Source organism: Zootoca vivipara, chromosome 5 (assembly GCF_965207765.1).
Source record: "Zootoca vivipara chromosome 5, rZooViv2.hap1.1, whole genome shotgun sequence".
Lineage (NCBI taxonomy): Eukaryota > Metazoa > Chordata > Lepidosauria > Squamata > Lacertidae > Zootoca > Zootoca vivipara.
In genome coordinates, this window is record NC_142588.1 from 62,070,484 (window position 1) to 62,097,710 (window position 27,227).

At 43.3% G+C, this 27,227-nt stretch overlaps 1 protein-coding gene across 2 annotated transcripts in view; it reads right to left on the reverse strand.

Moving 5' to 3' along the window:
• The window catches only part of BOK (BCL2 family apoptosis regulator BOK), a 32,591-nt gene extending 5,989 nt beyond the window's left edge, over window positions 1-26,602 (reverse strand). The window contains exons 1-5 of one of the 2 annotated variants that reach the window (XM_035132960.3): window positions 26,335-26,602; window positions 24,513-24,885; window positions 16,298-16,426; window positions 6,385-6,548; window positions 3,838-5,062 (exon numbers count right to left, since the gene is read on the reverse strand). In XM_035132960.3, coding sequence (XP_034988851.1) covers window positions 4,937-5,062; window positions 6,385-6,548; window positions 16,298-16,426; window positions 24,513-24,741 — 648 coding nt within the window. In that variant the 5' untranslated portion in view covers window positions 24,742-24,885; window positions 26,335-26,602 and the 3' untranslated portion in view covers window positions 3,838-4,936. Of the gene's footprint in view, window positions 1-3,837; window positions 5,063-6,384; window positions 6,549-16,297; window positions 16,427-24,512; window positions 24,886-26,334 lie in introns of those variants that run through there. The other variant, XM_088670780.1, reaches the window with a different exon arrangement.
• Window positions 26,603-27,227: the final 625 nt, after the last annotated feature.

The following is a 27,227-nucleotide window of genomic DNA, read 5'->3' on the forward strand; positions in this document are numbered from 1 at the left end:
CCTTGCGTTACTCAGTCATTGCTTTTAGTGTGAGCTATATTGATTATTCATATTCTCAGGAAATACTCTGCTGTGTTCAGTAAACTATTCTACTGTGGTCTGTCCACCATGTAGTCAGGGTTCAGCCTGAGGAAGGAGCTTTGTCTTTAGAGAGAGCCATGGCAACGCGGCCACTCTAGAGAGCCCCATAGGAGCTGTGTGAGTGGATTTGCAAGGGAAACAAGAGACCAAGAGGGCACTGCCACCCTGTCTGTGCCAGTTGGTTCAGTTTGCCCAGTGGTAGTACAGTGGGGGAAAAAGGGGAAATTACAATTTGATGGCAATGTGTGGATCTTGATGGAGGCTTTGTGATTGCACATTAAAAGCCTTGTCTATTAAACATAGGTACAGTATGTTTAATAAATAGCATTGGAAACATTAAAACAATGGTAAAGTTTCTGCTGCCTTTTTTCTGCCTTTCCATTAAAAAGTGCCCATGGGAGGTTTACAACAATAAAATCCACAATTAAAAAAAACACCAGCCCACATAACATAATAAGCAATGTCACAACAGAGTGGTATAAAATTATACAAGTCTAATAACATCCAGCTTCTTGGACTTTGCCCTCTGAAACTGGGTTTTATTTCCCTTTTCTTCCTCCTAGCAAAAGCTTTATTTTAGAAAAAGGATGTCATTCACCACAACCTCGTTGATTTATCTGATAACTGTTGTGGGAGACAGATGTTGGTGGTCTTACACACTACTGAGTATTTCACAATCTCATCTCAGGGTCACTCCCTTCCTCTTTCGACCCTCCCCACCCCCCATACCATGTCATATATGTAAAAGAGAAGGGAAACTGACATGGAATTGATGAAGGAACAATAGTGTAAATATTCAAAACTAGTTTGTTCCCAGTGTTGTATTATTTTAAGTTATTGGTTCCGTAAGCTAAGCACAATGCTCCCCAAATATCTGCTGATCATTATTACAGCTCCATTTATTAAGTACACACCAACAGCTTTAAATTAAGCATTTGATCCTTAGGGTGACTTTTTAAATGGGATTTTTCAGGCTCTGAATTCGAATAGATTACAGGGTTTTGTCGGGACATTTACTTTGCCCACTCTATATTAGATAATAATAATAATAATAATAATAATAATAATAATAATAATAATAATAATTTTATTTATACCCCACCCTCCCCAGCCAAGGCTGGGCTTAGTGTGGCTAACACCAAATATAAAACTAGTTAAAATACAACTCAACAACAAGACTAAATACATTAAAATTAAAATTAAAAATTAATTTTCTTATCATCCCATTCTTATTTCTTATCGTCCCACCATTTAAAGTGTTCTGCTATCTAATCTGCACTAGGCTTCACATAAACATGATAGATTAGCAGATAGAGTTAAGTCAATCACATGCCCCTTATGATAGCCTTCCTATAACTCTCAAGAGCCCATGTGGTGAGAAGCCTTATCTGTAAGCAAAGTCCTACACTGAACTGAAATGTCAGGATAGGGGTTGGGTTGCACTGCAGCAGGTCACACAGTGTCTGTGTGTGGTGTGATTTCCTTAGACACAACTCACCCTTTATGAATCTAGGCTGGCCAGAGTGAAGTGACCACTTTAGGCAGCATATGATGAACAGGATAAGCTCTCAGGCTTCTTTCCTGAACCCTGCAGTCATCCCTCTCTGTTGGGAGGACAGGGATCCTTTCCAGAACTTTCTAATCTGCTTCCTTCATGTGGAGAACACAGTCTCATTGCCAGTGCTGAAGTGAAGCATACACACTATACTGTACTTTTAAAGGACGTTCTTTCAAATAATTCTGGACACTGGGCACTGTTAATGGGAATTGTGACTCTGTGAGGGGTAAACTGCAGTGCTCATAATTCTTTGAGGGAAATTGCTTTAAAGAGATTGTGCGTACACAGCGTGATTCAACTGCCTGTCCAGTCAGCTTCTGTACGTAGAAGGGGAGGGTGCCTGTTTGTTCTTTGCCTCAGGCAGCAAAATGTTTTGGGCAGGCCCAGCAGTGAATGCCAGCATAACTGGCCAACTGCCACAGGGGGAAACATTTTGGTGTTGCTAAATCCAGTTAATCTTTCGTGGCCGTCAGCAGGAATAATCATACATTCCAATCACTTTATGCTCACTTAACAATTCTGGTACAATTGTGAGCAGGCACAGTATAGATTGAAAATGTGAGTGCTTGTTAAGTATTTAGAAGTTCAAAATATTGTGTTGCACGTCACCCCAATCTCCAAGTGGTGTGAGATTCCAGGGGTACCAGGCACACTTAACATGGTCTGTTTCTCCTTGGAACATAAAACACGGTAAATACTGTGGTGTCTATATGATGCATGGCTTGTTTACACATATATACCGTACAACCTGGACCTACATGGATAGAGTGCAGAGCATTCACATTCCAAGAGGGCCCTGATCCTTCCATTGCTGCAGCCTCAGATTCCAAGAGACCCCCAAACCATTGTATTATACCCTCTCTGTAGCCTGCCCGTCTAGTGCTCTGACTTCCCCCTCCCCAGCTTGCAAAAGTGGCACTTTCCCTCCTGTTTGCTTTGCTCATCACCCAGATTAATTTTGCCCTTCCCTCCTGAAACTCTGGCCTTGGTCTCTACCTCTCACCTCAGGGAGGGGCTTTTTGTCTGGCTCAGAAAGTATCTGTTAATGACCTTCTTAATGGGTTAATAGTTTGACGATTATTAGCTTTGTTCCTCCAGTGACCCACCCTCTATTAGCTATGCCAGACAGAATCCAGCAGAGTTTAATCAGTCCTTGATTAATTCTAACTTTGACTAAATCCAGGAATTATGGGGGGGATTAGCACCCAGGAGTTTAGGGGATCCTTGCCCTCTCCAAACTTATAACAATAATGTGAGCATGATCTGTTATGCAAGCACAGCAGCCATTTGCAAATAGATCCCCATAGGACTTGGCAGAGCCCCTCCCTCCCAGTAACTGAGCACCTAGCTGACAAGGTCTTTACAAGGAATAGGAGGTCTGAGAGTGTGCTTCTCCTATCTACCTCCACCCCTCTCTCGTGTGGCAGGGGGTGAGCTGGGACAAGCCCTATAGCCGGTGACCTACACATACAACATCAGGGGAGAGGAGATGCAGCTTGGTATGTTGTCTGTGAACTTTCTCCCTGAGAATTAATGAGGACAACAGCATGAGCCAGACGAGAGGATTAGTAGCATACCTCAATTTTACCCTTTTCAGGTATGTAAAGAATGAAAAGACTGAATGACTCTTTTCCTGCTCCTGCAAGAGGTGACATGGAACTCCTACAACACATCCATGGAAAGATGTCACCGGGAGGTCATGGCCCTCATGGAAGGGAAATGTCAGAGTCCCCATGCTGTGGATTATGGCTGAATCATGTCTCTGCCTCTCCTACTTCTGCTTTTCCCATTTCTAGAAGCGCATGCAACAGCTTTATGTGCACAAGGGAGTGTGGGCAGGGGATGGATCTGTTAAATCAGTTCTCCTTTCCAAAGTTCCTTTTGGACTGCAAAGCCAGCTTCCCCACCCAGACTTCAGAACTGATGTGACCTTACTTTGCCAAGGCTGTGTAGTACGCATTATACTTTTAAAGCACGTTCGAAGCACAATCTTTCCCGCAAACCCTGGGCGCTAGGGTTGCTGGAAATTGTAACTATTTGAGGGGTTAAAATGCAGTGTCCAGGATTCGTGGAGTTAAAGAATGGCCATTGAATGGGCATAAAAGATATATATGCATACTGATCATGCAACAAAATATTCATTTGGCATTAATTTTGCCACAACAGTAACAATAGTCACACACTGTACATGATAAACACACAGTTGATACAATTTATTGATGTCTCTTTTTGTTCCCCTCATAAGATACAACATGCTCATGGGATTGCCTGCATTCCACATTAACTTCATGTTTTGGACAGAACAGAAATTGTGGTTAGAAAACTCCAAAAGTTGCTGCAGTTAAACATCTCTGAATTTTTCTTCCTCTTAAATGGAGGGTGGAAAATCTGTGGCCCTGCCCAATTTTTTTTCAGCAATGTTTTTATTTATTTTTGGTCTTACTTCCCTCATGTAAGCAAATTTTAACATGCAGCAGGTAAAAACAAAATAAAAAATTCCTTCCAGTAGTACCTTAGAGACCAACTACGTTTGTTATTGGTATAAGCTTTTGTGTGCATGCACACTTCTTCAGATACCTTCATGCACACGAAAGCTCATACCAATAACAATCTTAGTTGGTCTCTAAGGTGCTACTGGAAGGAATTTTTTAAATTTTGTTTCGACTATGGTAGACCAATGCGGCTGCCTACCTGTAACTAGAACTACCGGTATGTAGCAGGTAGTTATGTTATCCATGCTGAAAATCCCTCTCAGGCAGAGGCTGACAGAGCTGTAGTGACTTATGACAACTGCATATTTCAGGTGGTTACAGAAAACATCCATCTTACAACATTAGCCAGGGGCTCGAGGACACCAAGTTTAGGGAAGAGGGGAAGAATCTACTGACTGACTAAACAACAAAGGAGCCGTTGTCATTTTGCAAATGAAGGGGACAGCTTGCTTCTTAATAGCAACTCCAAGTAGGATTTCTTAAGTGTGTATGCATTCAAAAATGTGACACAATTTGAACGGGAGGAAAAGAATAAATAACTGAATGGCAAGTCCAACAGCCTCCCAAGCTTATGTAAAGAACCCCAGCCACTTAGAAAGCACAAAGGGCACTTGGCTGTAAGAAGTGATCAGGAGAAATGTTCCCCATTGCTGAAGAAAGAGTCTTTGCACTGAGGCAGCTGGGAAAGCCAGACAAGTGGAATGTACATTTGCCCAGCCCGTCTCTTCATCATCTCATTTCTTCCCCTTCTCTGTGCCAGCTGCGTCTGTGAAAAGGAGACGGGGTTTCAATGGGCAATTGGATGTTATCTTTCCGGTAAAAGCACAAAGAAGATGGCCTTCAGGAAGTGGCCAAAACTACAAATAGCAGCCACAAGCCAATGGGAGCGAAGGTTGGGATCAGTATTCACCACACATTTTGTAATGTCGGTCTAGGGGGAGAGAAAAAGAAAAACGGAGACCCAGAAATGTGCTGTCATCAATACAATGTTTCATACTCACACAATATGTGTTCTCACATGGTTCTCCAAATATTTCTAGCAGATGGCTTGGGAAGATTTCCCACCTTTCTCTGCAGGTCACCAGCCCTAAAATATTTCCCTACAGCCTTACTACCAGCAATATTACCACCACCGCTCTGTTTCCTAGTCATACTGAGACCCAAATTGCTGTGCATTTTAGCTGTTTAACACTGACAAAATGAATCATATTATTTTTTTCAGAAGTCCTCAGTATCATCCTTTTCCACCCTCCTTTCTAAAATAAAATGCTTCCTGTAAAGATTATACAGTAAGCATTGTCACTGCCTTTTTTCAGCTTTGTTCTTCATTTACTTGATCTGAATAACATACCCACAACAAACCCACTCAACATTATGGTTTTTTAGCCTGGACATGCTAAAAACCATAATGTGTGATGTGAAGGGCATGGGCACATGTCACATATCAAGCAAATGGCCAGGAGACCATCTCCCCCTCCCCCAGCATCCTTAGCAGCAGATGTGTCTGTCTGTCTCATAGCACATGCAGCAGGGGTCCTAAGCAATCCTGTGCTCATGCACCTCAAAGGGATGAAAACTGGATTCATAGCAAAGGTATTGGCAGGTCAGCAGCAAATGAGGTTAGTGGAATTGTGCCGGGAGCTTGATGGCAAATATAGTCAAGGTTGCTGCAGGTCAGTGGGAAAGCTTTGGGAGCGTAGAGCTAGTATAATCAGGATCACTGCAGGGCAAAGGTGGATTGGCAAAGCTATAGCTAAGGGAGTGAAGTAAAGCATCAGCTCTGCTCTGAGAGATGTCAACTCTCTCAAGTTCCTCCCTCCATCAAATGTCCCTGGCAGCAGCCATTACATCAGGCTACAGCCTAGGGAGAAAAAAGAAGCAGGACCACATCGCTAGTTCGACCAGCAATTTGTGGCTCCTCCTCTCCTTGATCTGCTACCATTCCAGCTGGTCATTGTAATGAAGAGCCAATGCCTATTTGCTTTTTGTCCCTTCTCTCTACCCCTCCATCCACACATCCTTGTTTTCCTTTTGTGCTATGTTCTTTAGATTGTAAAAATGAGGGCAAGGGCTTATTATTGATCTTGCTGCTCCAGGAGACAGGGTAAAAATGCTTAAAATAAGTACACATAGGTCCATAAATGGGAATTCTATCCAGTATTTAGCTGCATTATACCTAATGAGACCATTCTGTTTTTATTCATGTCAGTAATGTGTCCGTAACTTGCACATTCGCTCTTTAGAAAAGCTTACCCAGCCTCCTCTCCTCTTCATCCACGTCACCAAAGTCTTGCGTACAAATTCTCCCAGGCAATCCACAATGGTATGGACCATGGCTGGCTGGGCGTGTCTTACACAGTCCACAGCAAGGCCTGCTGCCACGGCATAGAGAGACACTACTTTACCCCACGTTATGCCTGCAGGAAGAAGAGGAGGGGAGAAGAATTTCAGCATACGATTGTCACAAAACTGGTGGGAGAAAGGGCCTCACCCCAGCCCCAAACTCTAGCCACTATGCCACTAAACCAGATGCTCTACTACTACCGGTAAGCTCTGGCCTCCCTTGCCTTCCAATGCTACATGCCTGGATGGCCTCAGTTTTGAGAATGGATAGCATCATCTGACACCCTGAAGTGGTTGGTTGATAAGAGACAATGTCTGAGGTAGTAAATGATTGTAGTGGTTGTGTGGAATGGATGGTGAATGAGATTGGGCCAGTAGCTGTATGAATAACGTGCATTATGCCTCGTAATGTTCCCTGACTTTTTTATATTGATAATCTTGTTTATGTATATGGATGCTATTTATGTATTTGTTTTGTTTTTGTGTAAGCCACTTGACATGGTTTTTATTGAGATTATATTACATTTAGGTAGTTTTTTATCGATCGCAAACCGCTTCAAGATCTTTAGATAGCGAGAAGGCTATAAATGAAAATTATAAATAAATAAAGATGAACAGCATCAGCCTGCCCTGACTCATGCATCTGGCAAGGATTGATACGCAACCCAGCACAGGCTGCCTGATGGGACCATCCGCCCGGCTGGCTTCTCCTCCTAAATTCAAGAGCATCCAGGAGCACAAACCCTTACCTAGGACATTTCCTATCCTCTCTGTGAAGTGCTACAAGACAGAGCTACCTTGGCCATAAAGTAAAGGTAAAGGGACCCCTGACCATTAGGTCCAGTCGTGACTGACTCTGGGGTTGCAGCGCTCATCTCGGGTTATTGGCCGAGGGAGCCAGTGTACAGCTTCCAGGTCATGTGGCCAGCATAACTAAGTCGCTTCTGGCGAACCAGAGCAGCACACGGAAACACCGTTTACCTTCCTGCTTGGAGCGGTACCTATTTATCTACTTGCACTTTGACGTGCTTTCGAACTGCTAGGTTGGCAGGAGCTGGGACCCAGCAATGGGAGCTCACCCCGTCGCAAGGATTCGAACCGCTCACCTTCTGATCAGCAAGCCCTAGGCTCTGTGGTTTAACCCACAAGCAAACAAAAAAGGCATCTTGGATACAAGTCCACGTTCTTAACTGTTTTAGGCATGGGAAACCTCCCATACAAGGAGACTGTACAATAGAGGCATTTAAAATGTCACGAGGTTCTAGACCACACACTCTGATCAAAGCAATGTCATCATTCCTGCCCCTACACAGCCCAGTTCTGATTATGGTGATAAGATCCTTGAGCCGAATTAACTTGGTGTTCTCACAAAACCCAGCTGTTTTGTTTTTTACTAAAAAAAAGAGATCTAGGGAGGTATGTGGTATGATGCCTGAATACTGTATAGTCAATGTCTAGTTTGGTAGAAAAACACACAGAAATTCAAGATATTATCAGTTTTTCTTATTATCTACTGCCTGCACTCAGCAATGGTGAATGAGGTGCAGTATGTAGCAAGAGAGTGGAATGCTGATCAGTCAGTTAATCTGGCCTGCAGTGGAGCTTCCTGTCCAGAAATGTGCACCAGCTAGACAGAAGTGCCCTTTGGGGCCAATCCCAACCATTCCTACTAGAGCTAGTATGAAGTGCCCTCCTCCCTCATCCCTGATCATTGGCCATGCAGGTTGGAGCTGATGGGAGTTGCAGTTCCAAACATCTGGAGGGCACCAGTTTTGGGAAGGCTGATCTACACAAAAAGAAGAGTGTCAACTGCTGCTCTCAAGAAACCAAACAAAGATATGTAGCTATGCAGGTTGGTGTTCCCAATGTGTTTCCAAAATATATCTTTAATCCATGAAATATTTATAATCGTTTTTGAAGGCTGCTCAAAAGCTCACGAAAGCAGAAGGGTTCTTTTGAGCAGCCTCAAGGCAGCTGTGTTTGTTTTCAAATGCAGGATATCTCATTTTATCCTGTTAAATATAAGCAGCACCCATTCTTTTTACAGTGTGTGCACCTGTTCTTTATTTTAGATAAAAAAATTAAGGTTTACAGACTGGTTTTCAGCAGAGCCTCCATAACAGAATTCAATTTTTAAAAAATACAATAAAATTATTTAACCAAACATTATGATCCCATAAATATGTGCTTGGAGTAAGCTTCACTTAAATCTGTGGGACTTGCTTGTGAGTAAATCCATAAAGACTGTGGCTCAAGACTGCTCCTGTGCTTTCACAATAAGAGAAGACAAAAGAGAGGTCTCTGATAACATGGTCCTTACAAACTCTGTCTCCTGTAAGCAGAATCCAAGTTCCTGGTTCTTGTTGTAATATTTTTTTAAAAAAAGAAAGAAATGAAAATCCACACCATTTGTGGATACAAAATCTGAAGAAGTCAAGAAGGCCATGTGAATCTGGTCAATTTGCTTTAAAATGCAGACTAAATGAAATCCTCAAACATTGCCACCAACAAGTTATTTTGACAAAAACCTTAAGGGACTAGAGCAGAGGTTCCCAAATTGTGGTCCACAGACCATCAGTGGTCTGTGAGCATAGGAGTCAACTCATAGTGGCCGAGGTCCCTTCTGCTCCCCCAATAAAATGTTTGAGGGGGGCTGCCCCCTCTAAGTTGGTGGTCATTGCCATTCAAATGGTGTGCACACCGTGTCTTGTGATCAGTTATGCAGGACACAGCATACCTGGGGCCCCCAATATTTTATTCAAGTTGGCACCCCTGTCTGTGAGCTTCATTCCGTGGCAAGTCTGTGGAATTGTGATTGAAGACAAGAGATGGCACATCCATCGCAGTAAATATTCCTGTTCATTTTGATTGTATTTTGATCGATTCTTTTATTTCTTATATTGTATTTTATTGTGTTTCAGTTTGAATTCTATGGAAAATTATAAAGCACAGTGCATAACAAACACTACAAAGGCAGAAAAATCATTAAGTGTTCACCAATTTTCAAGTGGTTCATGGAGGGGAACAAAACGGTTTCATCAGCTACACCTGATCAGCCCTCTCTATGGTCTCACTTCCATACATCACTATTATGCCTATGCCTGATCAAAGGGCTCAAACACATCAAAGAGCGCTCCAAAATCCAGCCTACTTTTGCATTCTGAAGGACTAGCCAATCATTGGAGGGTGCAGCCTTTTCTTTCAGAATCGCGGCCTAATCAGCACCTACTCCCCTCTGGGAGACTTTCCCCGCCTCCCGGCTCTTAAGCCTCCCCTTTCCACCTATTGGCCGAGTGCCTGCCACTCGCACTTGGGAGACGCCCACTGCTCTATGAACCCGGAAATTGTGAAGCCGCGCCTCCTTTAGCCCTTTAGCCAATCATAGTAAGAATAACAGGCAGACGCATGGCAGCTTATGCCATAATAGATGTGCTAAGTCTTTAAGGCGCCACAGCACCATTGTTTCTGATAGCTAACACAGGCAAGACAATTTCCCATTCTGTTTATGCCTACTATTATCATGAACATCTTCCCTCCATTTTACAACACTCTGCAGTAGAAGGGCACTGTCTGACCAGCATTTGGGAGCTCACAGATGTGACATAGACAGCTTGCCTGTTCCTTTGAACCCCTCCCGCTCTTGCCTGCCCACACACAGCAAGACGCACCAATCCGCATCCAGTTTAAAAATAATAATCCACCAGTTTAGAATCCAGTTGGGCAAGAGACAACTGTTATTTCCATAGACACTTAAGAATACCACTACTTATTTATATTTACGTATGTGTTATCCTAATAAAAGCAAGCAAAGAATAAACTAGAGGGGAGAAATCAGCAGGAAGGAGCGCTGTCCCTATGCATCTCCACATTACAGAGCTGAATTTAAAAACAAATCTCTATTTCAAAGCTTGCAAGCAATGCCAAAAAAACCTGTCTCTTCCTCTGCTTCAAAAGATGCTAGATGGAAGCCAGCTGTGAAGCCAAGATATGTAAATATACTGCGCAGCACAGAAGAGAGAACAAATGTGAATAATCTTGAGGGAGCCCACCTGCCCTGTCCTGCATTGGCCTCCCAGATACTGCAAAACACCCAGGAAGCCATGTGAGGGTATGGTAAGCATCTGGTCTGTCTCCAAGCTCAGAAAACCACATTTCCCTTAGCTAAATAAATAAGTCTACCAACTTCATTATCAAAGTACACAACTCTCCATTCAGACCCCCAAACAAACTAACAAACTTTTCATGAGTTGTGTTTAGACATGGGTGAATCTGCCAATTTCGGTGACTCAGATTATTTTTCTCGGAGTTAAATTTAGTTCTTCACATTTCCACATCAGTTTGAAATTTCTCCCCCCACCCCACAAAATGTCTGGCTCCTGTGTTACAGATTTTTGAGGAATGTGAATTTTGAAGGCTGCCATGTTGTTTCAGAAAGTTCAAATTAGATTGATTCACCATTAAATATGAACTGAATCTAATTTCTCTCTTGGATTACAAAAGGGGGGTGTTTGTGGGTGTATACGGTAGGAAAGGGGACAAACATTATACAGACAAAGCATGCTATTTGTTGCAGACAGTGCCTGAATTAAGAACTAGAGCTTACTAAATCCAGCATTAGTATTACCTGGCATGGTCAGGGGTAGTGGTGGAGCTTCATGCTTCAGCACCGGGGGGGGGGGAGCAGGTGGGGGTGGGGCTGGCATGTGTCCTGGGGGGCAGGGGGCGCCCAGTGCGGGCAGGGGAGCAGCCACGATGGCACCCTGCCGAGGGTGGTGCTCTCCCCCCGCACTCCTCTTCCTCTGCCAGTGGTTGGGGGGGCACCATGTGTGGTTTGTTGCAAAAGACAGAATTTATCACCCAAAAGAAGACAATGGGACACAGATTTGCATCAAATTTTCAATTTACATATTTGAATTTATTACGGTATGTTCAGATTCAAATTTAGGGAAAATACTTTAATTTAAAGAAAAAGGCATCTCACTATAGATAGGCAGGCCATGACCAGGTGACCTGTGTGTCTACTAGGGATGGAAGTTCAATTTGATTTCATTCACATCTAAAGAGAACCTACCTGATTTGCACTTTCCAAAACAATAATCAAAACATAACCATCCTTTGAAATTCACACTTCTCTGAATTTAGCAATGCAGTTGTCCAGCCATGTCTTGTCCACAAAAATATGTGTATTAGGGGAAAGCATGCTTTAAAATGTTTATATTAGTGAAACTAATATACAAAAAGCATGATATTAAGGAAAATCACTTTGCAAAAATCTGTGTATTTGGCAAAATTGCATACCAAAAAAAATGTATATAGGAAGAAATTTGAATTAAAATTTTGACAAAGTTTCATAAAGACTTTTTAAAAAATCACAAATTAATGTGGAGATTTGAATTTAAGATTGAGGAAATGGGAAATTGAGACAAACCAAAATTAACAGATACTGTATGCCCATGCCTAGTGCACCTGGTGTATTCACTCTGTCTTCCAAGAGCTAATTGTTAATGGGCAATTTCAAGCCTCCTGCTCCCTTTTTAGGATTATTTATCTTTAAATTGGACTTGCTCCGCCCTTCAACCAAAGGGCAGCTTCAAACAGAGAACTGTTCTCTAAAAGCCCTTCCAGTAAAGGACCCAAGTCACCTTAGGCCCAGTTTTCACCTGACACCTGGATGGAGAGAAGTACAGCAGCTTCCTCCACAAGTGATGACTGAGGCAGTTCATGGCACAACCTTGGTTGGACCATGACAGGCAGCTTCTATTTCTGTCTTACCCAAGGGCACAATACACAGCTGTCTAAAAGCACCCACTTAAAAGCCCTTTCCTCTGGGCTAAGTTAGGCCAACTGCTTTATTGTGTTGAGAGTCCTTTCACACAATGAAAGCTCTCCTTCAGCAGCAGCACGAGCAACATGGCCAGTTTTAGGACTGACCAGACTAAACAAAAACCTTACCCAAAGTTTTGTGGACTCCAACGCAAGCAGCTCCTACAGACATTCATTGGAAGTTTGAAATCAAGCCCAATATTTGAGATTTATAGCACAAACACAGGAAGAGGGCTGTCGCCACTCTTGACCTTGTAGTCAAAATCATCAGTGTGTTTTTGAAGTCATAGCTCCATGCATTTAACATGTATTGAAAGAGGCAGAAAAAGAAAAGAAAGATCAGTTTTCTACTTTTAAACAACACCCATATATTTGGGGTGGCTGAAAGCATGTTAAAAGCATTTGTTGTTGCTAGTTGGAGAGCTAAATACGAACACTCTCTTGCTCATAGTTTCTAGGTCCTTGCCCAAAGCAATGATTGTGCTGGTTGGATTCAGAGGCATAGGAAATAATTATCTGGATTCGGACTAAGCACAACGGATGTAGCGTTTTATTTTCTAGTTCCTTCCTTGCATAGCACCACAAGCTCACTCATATTTTTTTCACGAATCACCATCTAGAAGACTTGCAGCTAAACTGCAAGGCAATAATGCTTTAAATAAATATAGCAGATTAGCTGTACAATCGTACCTTGGAAGTCCGTTTGACTTCCAAAACGTTCCGATAACCAAAGTGCCGCTTCTGGTTGGCCGCAGGAAGCTCCTGCAGCCAATCGGAAGCCCCATCAGATGTTCGGCTTCCAGATCTTTTAAATTGTTTTTAATTTTTATCTGTGTTGTTTTAAATCAGACCATATTGGCTATATACCCTGGAAGACCTGAACCCTGCCTTGCTGGCCCTTTCCCATCAGGCCTGGGAGAGTGGAGTGCTGACTGACTCCAGCTACAAAAGCTGAAGCTGTTGAACAGATTCTTGGGCTGGAGTATTGTTTATTGTTGAGAGAGCTGTTGCTGTTATTGATATTATTGTTGTATCTTTAGTTTTAGATTTTATGATTTACGTGGAAATCGTTTCCATTTGGTTGTGTACTTTTTGATGTTTTATTTATTGTTTATGACTTCTGCTATGTTTGTAATTATGTAAATCTTGTCATGTTGTAAGCCACCTTGAGCATAGTTTCAACTATGTAAAGGCGGCATACAAATCAAACGATGGTGGTGGTGATGATGATGACTGTACTGTGATAGAGCACAGCAGGTGCAGTTGTAAGGGCGTTATGTGGACAACAGAGCAGAAATCAGCCAAAGGACCATAAATTCATCCTATGAGAAGTGGACAAAGGTATATTTGTCAATCCTCAACCCTTTAAACACCAGAATGAGCAATCAAGAAACTTCTTCATATGCCCAAAAAGAAAGGACATGTATGTAAAATACATTTTGCATCTGACACAACATGCATGTGTTTTGTATCCAGTTTTGAACCAGAGTACAAACCTCTCCCATCTGAAAAGACACCATCTTAGTCAATTTTATGCCCCCTGCAAGATGAAACCTACAGTTCTATCAACTTAACTAGGAGAAAACCCAGCTAAACACAGTGGGATTTGCTTCTGAATATGCAAAGGGTTGCACTGTAAATTTACCCATACAACCATTTTCTGGAAGAAAAACAGTTTTTATTTTATTTGCGGTGTGTGTGTGTGTGCGTGCGTGCGTGCGTGTGCTAAATCAAACATCTCATTAGTGCAGAATTTTAACATTGAAGTAGTCCAATTTCTGAAAGTGCTCACTGCAGCTGCTTTCTGTCCTTAATTGCTGGATCTGGCACTGATTTTTCTTCTTCGAAGAGTGGAATGTCTGGGTGAGGCACCTTCATTTTGCTACTTTTAACATTAAGTTTAACCGTTGCTTGCATTTTACCAGCAAAGCCACAACCATCTACTCAGAAAAATGACATTGATTTGATTCCATCTAGCAGTTCTTCAAGGCTTAGATGGGTCGCATTTGATTCACACCTAGGGTTGCCCAATCCAAAAGAGTTCTGAGCTTCTCCGTCTTTAATAATATATAGAAGAAAGCACCTTTTCCGTCACTTGCTGAAATTCCCTCTGCTACGCAGCCCTCAAGGGTGCAACAATCCTGTCCTCATTTACCCCCGGCCACCCTACTAACTACAAATGAGGTGGGACATACTAGTCATTTCTAGGAGTCAGTGTGTTTTGTACCAGAGAATGGAAAATAAGCCTGAATCAGAGTGTTGGGTTTGAATGACTACTGCATCTTTCATTTCTGCTCAGAACACATTCAGCGGATGGCTCTGAATTGCCCAGCAGGTGGGAAGAGATTCCTGGAACAATCCCCTGGTTTGTCAACTATTGGAGCTATAGGAAATAACAGGGTTGGAGCAGATTTATACTTCCTTACTTCAGAGCTGTCCATGTATCCATTAACAAGGAATTGCTTATGTGCACTACACCCCACAATATGCATTGGGCTACCCATGATATACTTCAAGATGCAACTGGCCCCTTCAAGATACAGCAGAGTTCTCTCCAAAAGCATTCCAGCCCCAAATAAGCTTTAAGCAACCCCAAACCCATTGCCACCACACGCAGAGTGTTGCAGTGCTGGATCAATGCTTTCTTTTCTTTTCTTTTCTTTTACAAAAGTCACTCTCAAATGATACCCTCCCTCCAAATGATTGGAAATATAAACTGACAGCTGGAAATACTAATAAGAACGTAAGAGGAGTCGTGCTGGATCAGGCCAAAGGAGGCTCATCTAGTCCAGCATCCTGTTCTCACAGTGACCAACCAGGCATGATTAAGCGATATATAAATGCCTTAAATAAAATAAATACATACCAAAATAAAATGGGAATCAGCATGCCAAAATAAGCTTTGGGCAACCCCAAATTATTTAATTAATTTATTTAGTAGCTGTTATAAGCTACTTTTATATGCCTGTTGTCTTTGTCCATGGAGTTTTCTTGGCAGGGATACTGGAGTGGCTTGCCAGTTCCTTCTCCAGGTGGATCACGTTTAGTCAAAACTCTCCACTATGACCTGTCCATCTTGGGTGGCCCTGCATGGCATAGCTCATAGCTTCTCTGAGTTATTCAAGCCCCTTTGCCACGACAAGGCATTGATCCATGAAGGGGATCAAACTGCGGGAGGCAGTGCAAGACAGGAGTGCCTGGCGTGCTATGGTCCATGGGGTCACGAAGAGTCGGACACGACTAAACGACTAAACAACAACAACAATAAGCTACTTTTTTTAAAAAAAAAATCTAAGTTAATGCACAATATAAAAGCAATAAACAATATAATTAAAACTGTAAAACAATAGAATAAAAGCATACACAAACAAAAACAGGAATTCAAACGAACAAAAAAACCCTTTAGGAAAAAGTAAAGAAACTGTGTTACCACTACTGAAAATGAGAAACTGTCAGAGAATTATTCCTCTCGCAAGACAAATATGGTAAAATTATGTCCATGTCATCCCAATTCCTCTGTTCACTTAGAGGGTAGAGAATTTTGGAAAGTCATTTGTGCACAGTTGTACCCCAGACTGAGGCAGTAACTTGGCAGCCATTAATGTGTCCAATCCCAAGAGTCAAAAAGAGAAAGAAACTAGAAAACTAGAAAAAACAGAAAGGTATATTTTATGTAACAAAGTCAGTCACTGCTGGGAGTGTAGTGAGAGAGAGAGAGCTCAAAATGCAAGGGATTCCCCTGCTGGGAGGAGAGAAATGGGGAGTGGCCACAGCATCTCCTCACCTGGTGGAGGAAAGAGTAAACAAACATGGCTTTGTGTTAAATCATTAGTGCAGCATCCACTGCCAAACCACTTACAGCCAGGATCCTTTGCCAAGTGGGCCCCACCCAACAGGCTCACCTAAAACCCTAAAACATGCCTGTGCTTACACATCTTGCTTTGTTTCATTTCTCACCCCTCTCATTCCCTCACCCACACTGCGGGTTGCAGGACAGCACCTGAAGTAAAGATCTGAGTTGCCACTGCCAGGAAGGCATCTGTTACCACGGTTTCCGAGTGCAGCGAGATGTTTAGCTGCCGTGCCACGTTCCGGTACAGGTTGGGCCTGATGTACTCCAGCTCATCGCCTGAAAAAAGAACACACACAATTCAAACAAAAGCAAGGACTTATTTTAAACATTTGTAGCCCACCTTTCAATTAATATTCCCAAGGTGGGAATCTGTGGCACCCGAGACAAGCGTGAGGGAACCTGTGGCACCACCAGGGGGAGGATATCCTAAAGCTAGATTGCAGATGTTGTTGGACTACAACTCCCATAAGCCCAGCCAGCATAGCCAATGGTCAGGGGTGGTGGAGTGCCACAGGTTCCCAAGCCCTGGCTTCAAATAAACACAATACAAGTGTCTAAAAACACAACAAAACAGTAGAATACCTGACAGGAGTTTATAGCTGAAAACACACAAATACTATTAATTAAGCACCACATCGTTAACCACATGGACTCCTGGCTCTGGGGGTGGTGTTCAGCATGCACTACTGAAATGGCTCGCTCTCGGATTTCCACTGTCCAGATTTCTAATAGGTGCACAGTAACAGGCCAACAGGGATATCAATGAACAGGGAGGTCTTTATGCAGTGCTATTTTTCTAGAAAAAGCGTTGCCGGAACTCACCATAAACACCTCCCTCGTTCTCTTAGAATAGCAATGGCACCCACCGGAGAGGTGCCGGAACTGGGGGGGGGGGGAGAGCCCTGTTCGTATGGGAGCAAGTTTTCAATACCTGGATCCTAATTCGAAACATTACGTGCCAAAACAAGCACTTTAGTTTGTGCACAGAAACAAATAGAGAGCAACATTTCTCAGAAGTCACATTAGTTGCTGTTTCGAAAAATGATGGTGCAGCAGAATAAAATAAATTGGCTTTTTGTGCTAGGTTGCTAAACTGTATGCATATATGTGTTTTTTTAGATCATCCTGTCAAGCATTCTGAAAATCCTTTCTGTACTGAAGATAGCAAATGCTTTAAATGAATAAATAAATTGAGTCATTCTCTGATCACATTTGGTTTCAGGATCTTCAGAGTGTCTTCAAAACATGGTATTCTTGCATTATCTCAGAGAGGGTTAGAGAAAAGGTTCTGTTCCCCTGCCTCCTGGCAATATGTTGCCCCTGCTAGGCAATATGCCAGGAGCCAGCTCCGCCTGCTGAACAGCAGCCTGAAGGGGAAGAAGGTGGAATGACTCCACCTGCAGCTGATCAGCCTGCAAGGACACAGAGGAGAAGGCACTGATAAGAACCGGCTGGCCTTCTTAAAAGCAGAGCTTCCAGCAGCAGTCAGGTGCTGATAACAAGGCTTGTAGTTCTTGGCCGTACCTTCCTGCTTCCTGTTCATTTTGACCCTTGACCCCATGATCATTGGATTTCCTGACTCCTGAACCGTCTGACTATGCAGATTGCTGTTTGTCCAACCCTAGGATTGGACCTGACCTTGGATGCTGACTCTGCCTCCAGGCAAGTGCACCTCAGAGATTCTTCTGGCTGGCTGGCCTCCCACTCCACTGAACTCTGCACGTTGCTGCTCAGCAGGCAACAAGACACCGACCGTATCTCATAGCTTCCATGGAACAACCCCTTTTCAACTCCTTGTCAGCCATGCATCAAAGAAGGTATTTTATGGGCTGGGACATGACAGAAGTAGTACAAGGCCTGCCTGAAGCTGTGAAACATAAATCAGGCAGATTAAATGTGTCACCAGTATTTCCCACTAATAATGACATGAGATATTTAGACTTGGAATAGTCTTCCCTTGCCCCCAAGATCCTTCATTGGCTTGCTGAATCTAAGCAATCTCAAGACCAGCAAGCATCAAGTGTGCCAAGCATTATTCTTGTTTCTGTATCCTTTTCCCAGAAGTGTGTGAGGACATCAAACAGGAAAAGTCACATCCATTATAAAACACAAGAGACTGGAAAATGGCCAGAGAGAATAGTCTTGCAAATAGGGTTGCCAGACTCAATAGAGGACAGGACTTCTGTGCCTTTAATTGCCCTGCTCTCTTTTGAGTCTGTTTAATTTCCAGGCAAAGGGTCTGCTGGTTTCTCTTTAAGGTTTCCAAACTCAAAAGAGAGCAGGGCAATTAAAGGCAACCCTACTTGCAAATCCTTGGAACAGCTGTATCTCAGTGGCAGAGGGCCTTTGTTGCATGCAGAATGTCTCACGTTCAATCCCCAACAGCTCCTGGTAGGACTGGGAAAGTGTGAAACCCTGGAGAGCTGCTGCCAGTCAGTGTAGACAACACTGAGCTCGATAGACCAATAGTCATGTCTAATTATTCTCTTGTTACACAGACTCATGCTTGCAGCTACTTTATGAACGCTCCTTTACTTGGGCTTTCAAAATGCAAATAGGGATATAAATCATAAACATAGTCCCAAATGTGTTTGTGCTAGACCAGTGCACACTCCTGGTTATAGTTCTAGGGCTTTTCTGCAAAGCAATTTTACTAGGCAAATGGACGGTCGGACACATATTTGTTTCTCTTTGATTGCATACTTTCTATGCACATTTCCTCAGTGCTTCAGTTACAGGATACTTCAGTTAACTGATTTGATGAACATCCTATGCCCTTTTAAAATGTGGGTTTTTTTGTGGGGGTTATTGGGCTGTTGTTTTTATTTTGACTATATATATTGTGGGTTTTATTTTTTGCTCTGTGAACTGCCCTGAGACCTCTGGGTATAAGACAGTATATAAATTGTATCATGAGGGGAAGCTGCGCTTGTGGATGCTATGTAGAATGTGGTTGTGCAATAGCATCTACAGTACTGCATATTTCACTGAATATTTCACAAATATTAACACGCAGTTGGAGGATGTCTCATAACGAATGTTACACATAGGTAGCATGGTCCAGGCCTTGGGTCCAGTCACCATCTCTATCAGCCTAATCCACCTTGCCAGGTTACTGTGAGGCTAAAATAATAAGGTTGTCATGATGTAGACATTAGTACTGTGTGGATGGAACTGCATTCATTCAGGGATAGGGTGACTCTGCTGGTGTGTGTGTGTGTGTGTGTGTGTGTGTGTGTGTGTGTGTGTGTGGAGAAGATGAGCCTCAACTCCTTTGCATTAGCTTCTGAGCGAATTACTTCTGAGCAAATAAGGATGGCTAGCTAGCCATCTTTATTTGCTCAGAAGCAAATTTGTGCCTGGGCCCCATGCCTCATATGCAGGGCTGTAGCTAGGGGTGACGAGACGAGACGGGCCCCTGCCAGTGGCGCAGGCGAGGGGGGCACACGCAAAATTGGCTAAAAATATGTCCATAAATAAAAATATTGATTATTGCCTCATAAGAAAAGGTTTTAAATAGAGGGTGAACTGAATGGGTGGAGAGGGGTTTTTTTGGAGAAGAGGTGGAAAGAAGAACTAATTTGTCCGTGGCTAGGGTGCGCAAGCTGGATGGTTCTGCATAGCTGCCAAGTTATCCCTTTTTTAAGGGATTTTTCCTTATGCTGAATAGGCTTCCTCGTGAGAAAAGGGAAAACTTGGCAGCTATGGGTTCTGCCAGGGGCGCAAGATCACCTAGCTGCAGCTCTGCTTATATGTAACTAGCCACAGCACTGCATTCATTCATTTAGTCTCATTAAGGACAGCAAAAAGTGTTGATTATTTGCCATTCATGCAACCATCTGGCACCCTCAATTAAGCCAACATTTAAACAGATTATTATTATTATTTTTAAAAAAGCCACGTTTTTGGAGAAACATACAAGGAAAACATTTCACCATCTGAAGGGCTGGATTGTTCCATGTTATCTGACAAAAACAGAAAGGAAACATGGTTTATATATGCACAAGCCTGATAAGAGGGAACATTACCCACTGGTGAGGGAGGGGGCTCTCTGCACTAGGAATGGGGGATTCCTTCTGAGATATGGCAAAGAAGGGAGGAAGTTGAGGACAGCTGCTTCCCAGCAGAGAAGCACATTGCATGTGAAGGAAGAATAGGGCATAGTGTAAATTGGTAAAGGGTTGCTCTACATTAGCAATGCTGCAAATTGGTTTGAGTACAGGCTCCTGTGGTTTCCCCCCCCCCATAGTTCAGAAACAGCTGGAGGGCCAAAGGTTCCCCACAACAGCTTTACAGCATGTTAGAAACTGCTGTGCGATTACTGCGTAATGAAGGACCGGTGTCTATAAATTATGAAAACAGGTAAACATTGACATTCTTATGCATAAGGTATGGGAAAGAATGGCATGCTCACCTCAAGATCTGTTGAGCTTCCCCCCCCCCCCAAAAAAAAGAACAGCCAGTACTGTGACATTTATAAGGAGGTTAACCGAGGAGATAGGCCTACGCCTAACCTATCTCACCTATATTATGTCTCTTTGCCTATGCTTCAGCACTGGACAGGTTCCAAGTAATTGCCCTTCTGTTCACTGAGAATTAAGACATCCATTCAAAAATTTGATAGGAACTCCAGACACACAAGGTGTTCCCCAGCCGCTCTCACCAAAGCTGGAATGAGTCAGACCTGTTGCACCACTTGGCAGGGACTACAAAATCTTAGGGCCACCATATTTCCTACACATTGTTGAGAAAGAGCATGAATACAGCATGGTTTCCGTAACCATATAGGGTTGTTTACAGCAGAAGGAAAAGAAAAGCTCAGTGGGGGGTGGGGGAGGTGGTGTTTCCCTCAAGCCTTCGATGAATGTTTTGATTTCAACCCGCATTGCTTAGATGGAATGCCAAGTTATTGTACCCATAAGCCAAATCCCACGCGAAACGTAAGCAGCCAGGACAATTGCCAAAGATTCGCACCACAACATTTGCACTAGCTTTCTGAAACGGTCACTGCCCCACGCGTATCTAAAGAACGCAAGTCCCACACTCTGGCCTCAGTCTTGGAGGGAAATTGAATGGGAGGCGGTAAAGACACACACACAAAAAAAAAAGTGTAGGAAGAGCAACAGGGAGAGAATAAAGAGCAAAGGCAATTGATGGAGAGAAACAGCAAGAAGGCAAAGGAATGGCCCAAACAAAAAGGAATGCAAGCCCCACTGGAGATGAGGAGAACAGTTCTGAAAAGAACTAAAAAACTGATGGGATCACTTCTACAAGGAAGTCTACATAATACTCCAAGGTCTCCCTCCAGCCTTCAATTCTATAACTCTCAGCCTGAAGGGAAGGCTTTGAAAGCAAAGAATGTGAGGTGGATTAAAACCAGCTGTACAAAAGTCCAGAAACAGACATTTAAAAGGACAGCTGTGAAGACTGGTGTTCCCACTGCATTTTGATAGTATCATTATCAGTGATGTGTAGAACCTCTTCATAAATATGCCAAAGCTGCATACTCAAATAACCTCGAGCAAACAAAAATGTTTAATTTGTCCTTTTTAGGGAAGGCTTTAATGCCTTCTCTCTCTCAGTCTTGTAAATGGAGGAGACACTGGGATATGGGGGTGGGAGGTCCTAAGCATTTGGCATATGGAGGCTCCTTGTGACATTTCAGAATCTTGTCAGCGGTTCTCAAAGGTGTCATCTTTTAAAAAAAACATTTGACAAATAAAGAAGCCCACTTTTTCTAAGAAACATTTTGTTGCAGGACAGAACCCCACAGCATCAAACTATTCCTCTCCAGAGTATCAAGATACCAAAACAGTGCAAAGGTATGCCATTCGGGTCTTTCAGTTATATAACTAAATACCATAAGTGCACAGTATGCTGCTATTTATTGCTGTAAAAAATCTGAACAAGCAAAAATGCCAGAGCAAATTCCCATCTTCGTACAAATCTCCTTAGCCAAGAAATTGGCTCTTCAAGCACTCACTTGGCAAGTGTCAACAGTGACACCAAAGCCAAATGACAGAGAGAAAAGAGATGTATAACTAGTACTATCAGAGGCAGATTTAGGGCAGCACAACCAGTTACCCAGCACAGGGCGCTGAGCCGAGGGGGCGCCTTCCCGCCTCCTTCCCAAAGCCTAGTACGGTAAGCACTTGCTTCAGGAAGGAGGCCTGAGAGCTCTGACAGGGTCCCAGAGTCTTCCCACCTCCTTCCCCATGCCTAGTTAGTGCTTAGCCAGCTTTTGGAAAGAGACGGGAGGGCTGTGGGGTGTGCATCTCAAATTTTGGCCTTGCATAGGGTGCTATTACTGAGGCCTGTCCCTAGTACTATAATCCCACATAATGTTTTCACAATATAAAGCCAAATGACAGCTGATTGCCTGCAGCGCTTTGGAAAAGTGGGGTGCAACTATTCTGACTGCAGAAGATTCTTGCAACTGAGTAGAAATCTTATTTCAGCATCCCTTATGCTCACCATCTGTCATAATCGAGGGCAACTGAAAGCACAAGTTTACTGTTCACAAATGAAGATGCAACACTAATCTATTATGGTCAGGTTGCTAAGGAAATGCCAGAAGGGATTCTAGACTCAAAAAGTCTTATCTTATAGGCAGCAATGGTTTTTCAGGGTATGATAGTGGCATCATTGCTTGTGATGTGCACATGTATTTCCTTTGTCCCTGGTTAAAAAATTTTGAGCGCAGCAAAATGTTTGACCAGAATGATACTCTCTTGAGCCAGATTCTATAGGCTAGTACAACTGGAGCATGGGAAGCCAACATGGTAACACCCCAAGTTGCGGACTAAAACACCCATTGACTATACTAGTCGAGGCTGATGGGAGTTGTGTGGCAGAGCAGCTGGAAGCCGGAAAAAGAGAGCTCTCCCGGCTGCGTCCTGCCTTTATGGGGCAGGCCACACCCCCAGACCAACCCGATTGGTTGGCCTGGCGAGTGACGCAGCCGGGAATCCCCCAGTCACGCAGGGCTGGCCATCCAACCCCTGCGCACGTGGGGAGGTCGTGAGAGCCCGCAACACCACCTCCTCCTTAAGGCAGAAGTGGCCTTATAGTCCACAACATCTGGAGGGCATATAGCTGTACCTCTGAACTAGACTAATGAAATGTTATTGTACCTGAGAACAACAGAGGGCACAGCAGGGTGAACTAAATTTGCCACCATCCTTCCTTCCTTCCTCAAATGGACACACATGTCCATGTCAAGTTCCAAAGAGTAGGCTGATTGTTACTCCCACCAAGGGGGCGTATTTTTGTTTTTTAATTATCTGCAGAGCTATTTGATTGTTTGTTGGGGATTTCTTTCTTTTTTTCTTTTAAATATTTAGTTATATTTAAATGTGCCCTGAGAAAGGGTAGTGATGACTGCATGATTGACACAAAGACCAGCCAATCAGCTCTGTGCACAATCCTGCTCTATAAACAGAGGAAGTGGCTTTATAAATGCACACTGGGTGGCCAATAATAATAATAACAATAATAATAATAATAAATTTTTATTTATACCCCGCCCTCCCCAGTCAAAAACCGGGCTCAGGGCGGCTGACACCAACAGAATTACAATAAAACATAAAAACAATTAATTAAAATACAGATTAAAATACAGTATTAAAATTTAAAGTGCAGCCTCATTTCAAGTAGGCCATAAATCCAAGCCATGAGGGAGGAAAACACAGGGGTTAGGCTGAGTCTAACCCAAAGGCCAGGCGGAACAGCTCTGTCTTGCAGGCCCTGCGGAAAGATGACAAATCCCACAGGGCCCTGGTCTCCTGGGAAAGAGCGTTCTACCAGGTTGGGGCCAGTACTGAAAAGGCCCTGGCTCTAGTAGAGGCCAATCTAGCCATCTTATGACTCGGGATCTCCAGAATATTATTATTTGTGGACCTTAAGGTCCTCCGTGGGGCATACCAATCAGTGATGCAAACAAGGAAAACAAATTTCACCTATGCTCAATCCTAGGAAGATGGTATATATGTTTCTGATGCTGATGATGTTTTAAATTTGTATCCCACAATGTCTAAACTGCAATGAGTTCATTTCCCCAGTGGGCTCACAGTTAAAACTATGTCTGTTCACACACTGTCATCACTTTTGTTTCAAAGCACTCATGGGCAATGAGGCAGTCCAGAAGTCTGGGCTGAGCATACCACACACTTCTGATTCTACAGGCATGAGCAGTTTTAGAGGAAGATGACCAAACACCATTCACCTGGATGCCCTAGCAGAAATTGCGGGGGATTTCTTTGCTGAGCCTTTCACTCAACAGCATCTTCCCCCTGATCCAGGCAGAAATCCCAGGAATCCAACCTGCCACCCTCACAAAGGCACTGACAGTTTCAGCACTTACCTAATCTTAGAAGTATGTTGGACACTTCTGCTAACTTGCCACCAGGAACAGGTGTGCTTTGCTCAGGCTTGTTCCAGCCAATTCCAGCCCGAATCAGCCTGGAATGAATGAAGTCTCTGCAGAGCACTTTGGCCTGCGATACAAGCTCCTTGTCTGTAGGAGTCCGATCAAACACTTCCATGACTTCTGCAGCAAAGACAGAAGAGCGGCGCAGAACCTCCATCTTCATCACCTAGTCCCAAGCAGGCATGGTGGAGCAGTCATGAGGAATGAGCTGGTAGTAGGATGCCTCCAGGGAAATCTACAGCTGGCCAGTGGTTCACTATGATCCTGATTCACTGCAGCTCTTGCTACGAATGCTCTTTGGAGCTGCCTGGTTAATAAAGAATATTGAAAAATCCATGAACTTAAGGCATCCAAATCTCATTGTGAAGAGCGGGTGGTGTTGTATTTTAATACTGAACACTATTTATGCTGGAAACTGAATCACATCACAACCTTACGCATTTTTACTCAAAGGAAGTCCCCCTGTGTTCAATGGGGCCTACGTCAACATTGGGGCTTTAGTGATTCTTGCAAAAATAAAAGCAAAAGTAAACACCCCAGAACACAAATCACATCTTGTAGGCTGCAGGACATCTACAAGAGCAAGGGGAGATGGTAGCAGAAATTTTACAATTCTAATGCTATTTTTTTACAGACCCACTAGCCCCCCTTTAAGAATTAGCACAGCAGATGTTAAATTTGGTTAGACTCTCGAAGTAATGTTGAAAGACAGATACTCCCATCTTGTGTTGCTTTTTGTGTGTGTGTGTGACAGAGAATAAAGTAACCACCGAAGAATACAAAATCCCAGTGGCAGTAAAATCAGCAAAAAATGTGCACACCAAATCACATCATCCACCCAACCAAAATATGGCTGTTTGAGAAATAAGGATCTCAACAAACTGTCTCCCTTGGCTTCTTCACAGAACAAGAACTATCACCCCAGACTTTATCCTCTGGGTATGTATGAGACAGACGGACAGACAGAACACAGACACCTCGAAATGATTTTTATTTGGTGCAATAGGCACACCAAATTCTTGATCTTTATCTTAAGTAAGAAGACATTATTATTGCATCAATGTTGTCTCACAGATGTTATTAATTTAAAAATCACAGAGCTGCAAATAAACCTCTCCAGTTGCGCCTGGTAACTAACTCCCAGCCCCGAGCCTCGATTTAGCACATCTCTAACAAAACAACTCATAGACAAGATCTGAAATTCTGGCTTGACAGTTTGGTTAATAAAGGGAAAAGAGATTATGTTTTTTAATTTTTCCTCTATAAACCTTAATAGAATTTATTTACAAAATGAAATTCCGGCTTGACACAGAGAACATCAATGGATAGACCAACATAACTCAGCAGCAGTCAGAGCACATACCCCATGTGCACAAAGATTCAATCTTTTTCCAGCCTATTTCATACTGAGATTTCTTTTTGGTCCCTAACAGGATAAGCAGGACAGCCCTAAGCTTCATTGAATGATCAGAGCAAAGCATCCCACCCACTCCACACCCAGAGAGACACAAGGGCCTAAAACAAGGGTCAGAAATAGCATTGGGGCATCAAACAACCGCTTGAACCCGATTTTGGCGGGAAATGCAGGTTAACCAACCATGTAACTTTTTGCTCAGAGAAGTTAGAAACCCAACAAGGTACACACATCAGCAACAGGAGTACTGGGATGGTATGGCCTATTCTAAATAGGGCATGAGGAAAGGAAACAGCAAATAAATCAAACCATAAAGCTTTTCAGCTTTATAAAGCCATTTACCTTTCCAGAGCATTTCCACCCACAGTTATCTGCAGATGGCTTCGTATGTTTTTTGTATTTTCCTTAGGAAGGACTTGCCCCCTTCTCCAGGGCATGGGCTGCAACAGAGACTATAAGGATGCTGAGCTGTTGAAGCCACGCTGCATTTGCTTCTTCCAAGAGACCTGGAGTCACCGTCCTGCTCTTCTTTCAGCCTCCTTTGCCGCTGTCAGCTCTGGCTCTGCTCTTTTTCAAAGGGAGGGGAAAGCCAGCTTCTAGCAGTAGCCTTGTAAGGAAGGTGGATTAACTAGCGGGAGGAGTTGAATCTGGTTAGAAAGAATCTGCCCGCCCCTTTCTCCTCGCTCTTAAGGAGGCACCAGGGAACTGTGCTGGGCAAGGCTGAGAGTGGCTTTTGGAGTTGTGACAGCAGCAATCTTGTTCTCACTATCAGTAAAGTGTTGTTGAAAGGGGCGTCTAGGCCTAGGAAGAGGGTTGCGAGCCTCTCTGTTCCTCATCTTTTAAAATGGGGAAACAGCAGCCCACCTCAAAGGGCTGCTGGCGGCCTTTTGGTTACCTAAGTCAGTGTATTTTTTCTAAACAAAAAATGTTTATGGGTACTCTCATTTCCCTACTCATATGGAAAAACTGCCCTTCAAGGAGGCCAAACTTAGATTCACAAAATGTTTAGGGGTATGCGTACCCCTGGTTCCCCCAGAGGAAAAAAAAGCACTGCCTAAGAACGCGGGTGGCGCCGTGGGTTAAACCACAGAGCTTAGGGCTTGCCGATCAGAAGGTCGGCGGTTTGAATCCCCGTGACGGGGTGAGCTCCCGTTGCTCGGTCCCAGCTCCTCCCAACCTAGCAGTTCGAAAGCATGTCAAAGTGCAAGTACAGTGGTACCTCGACTTACAAACAA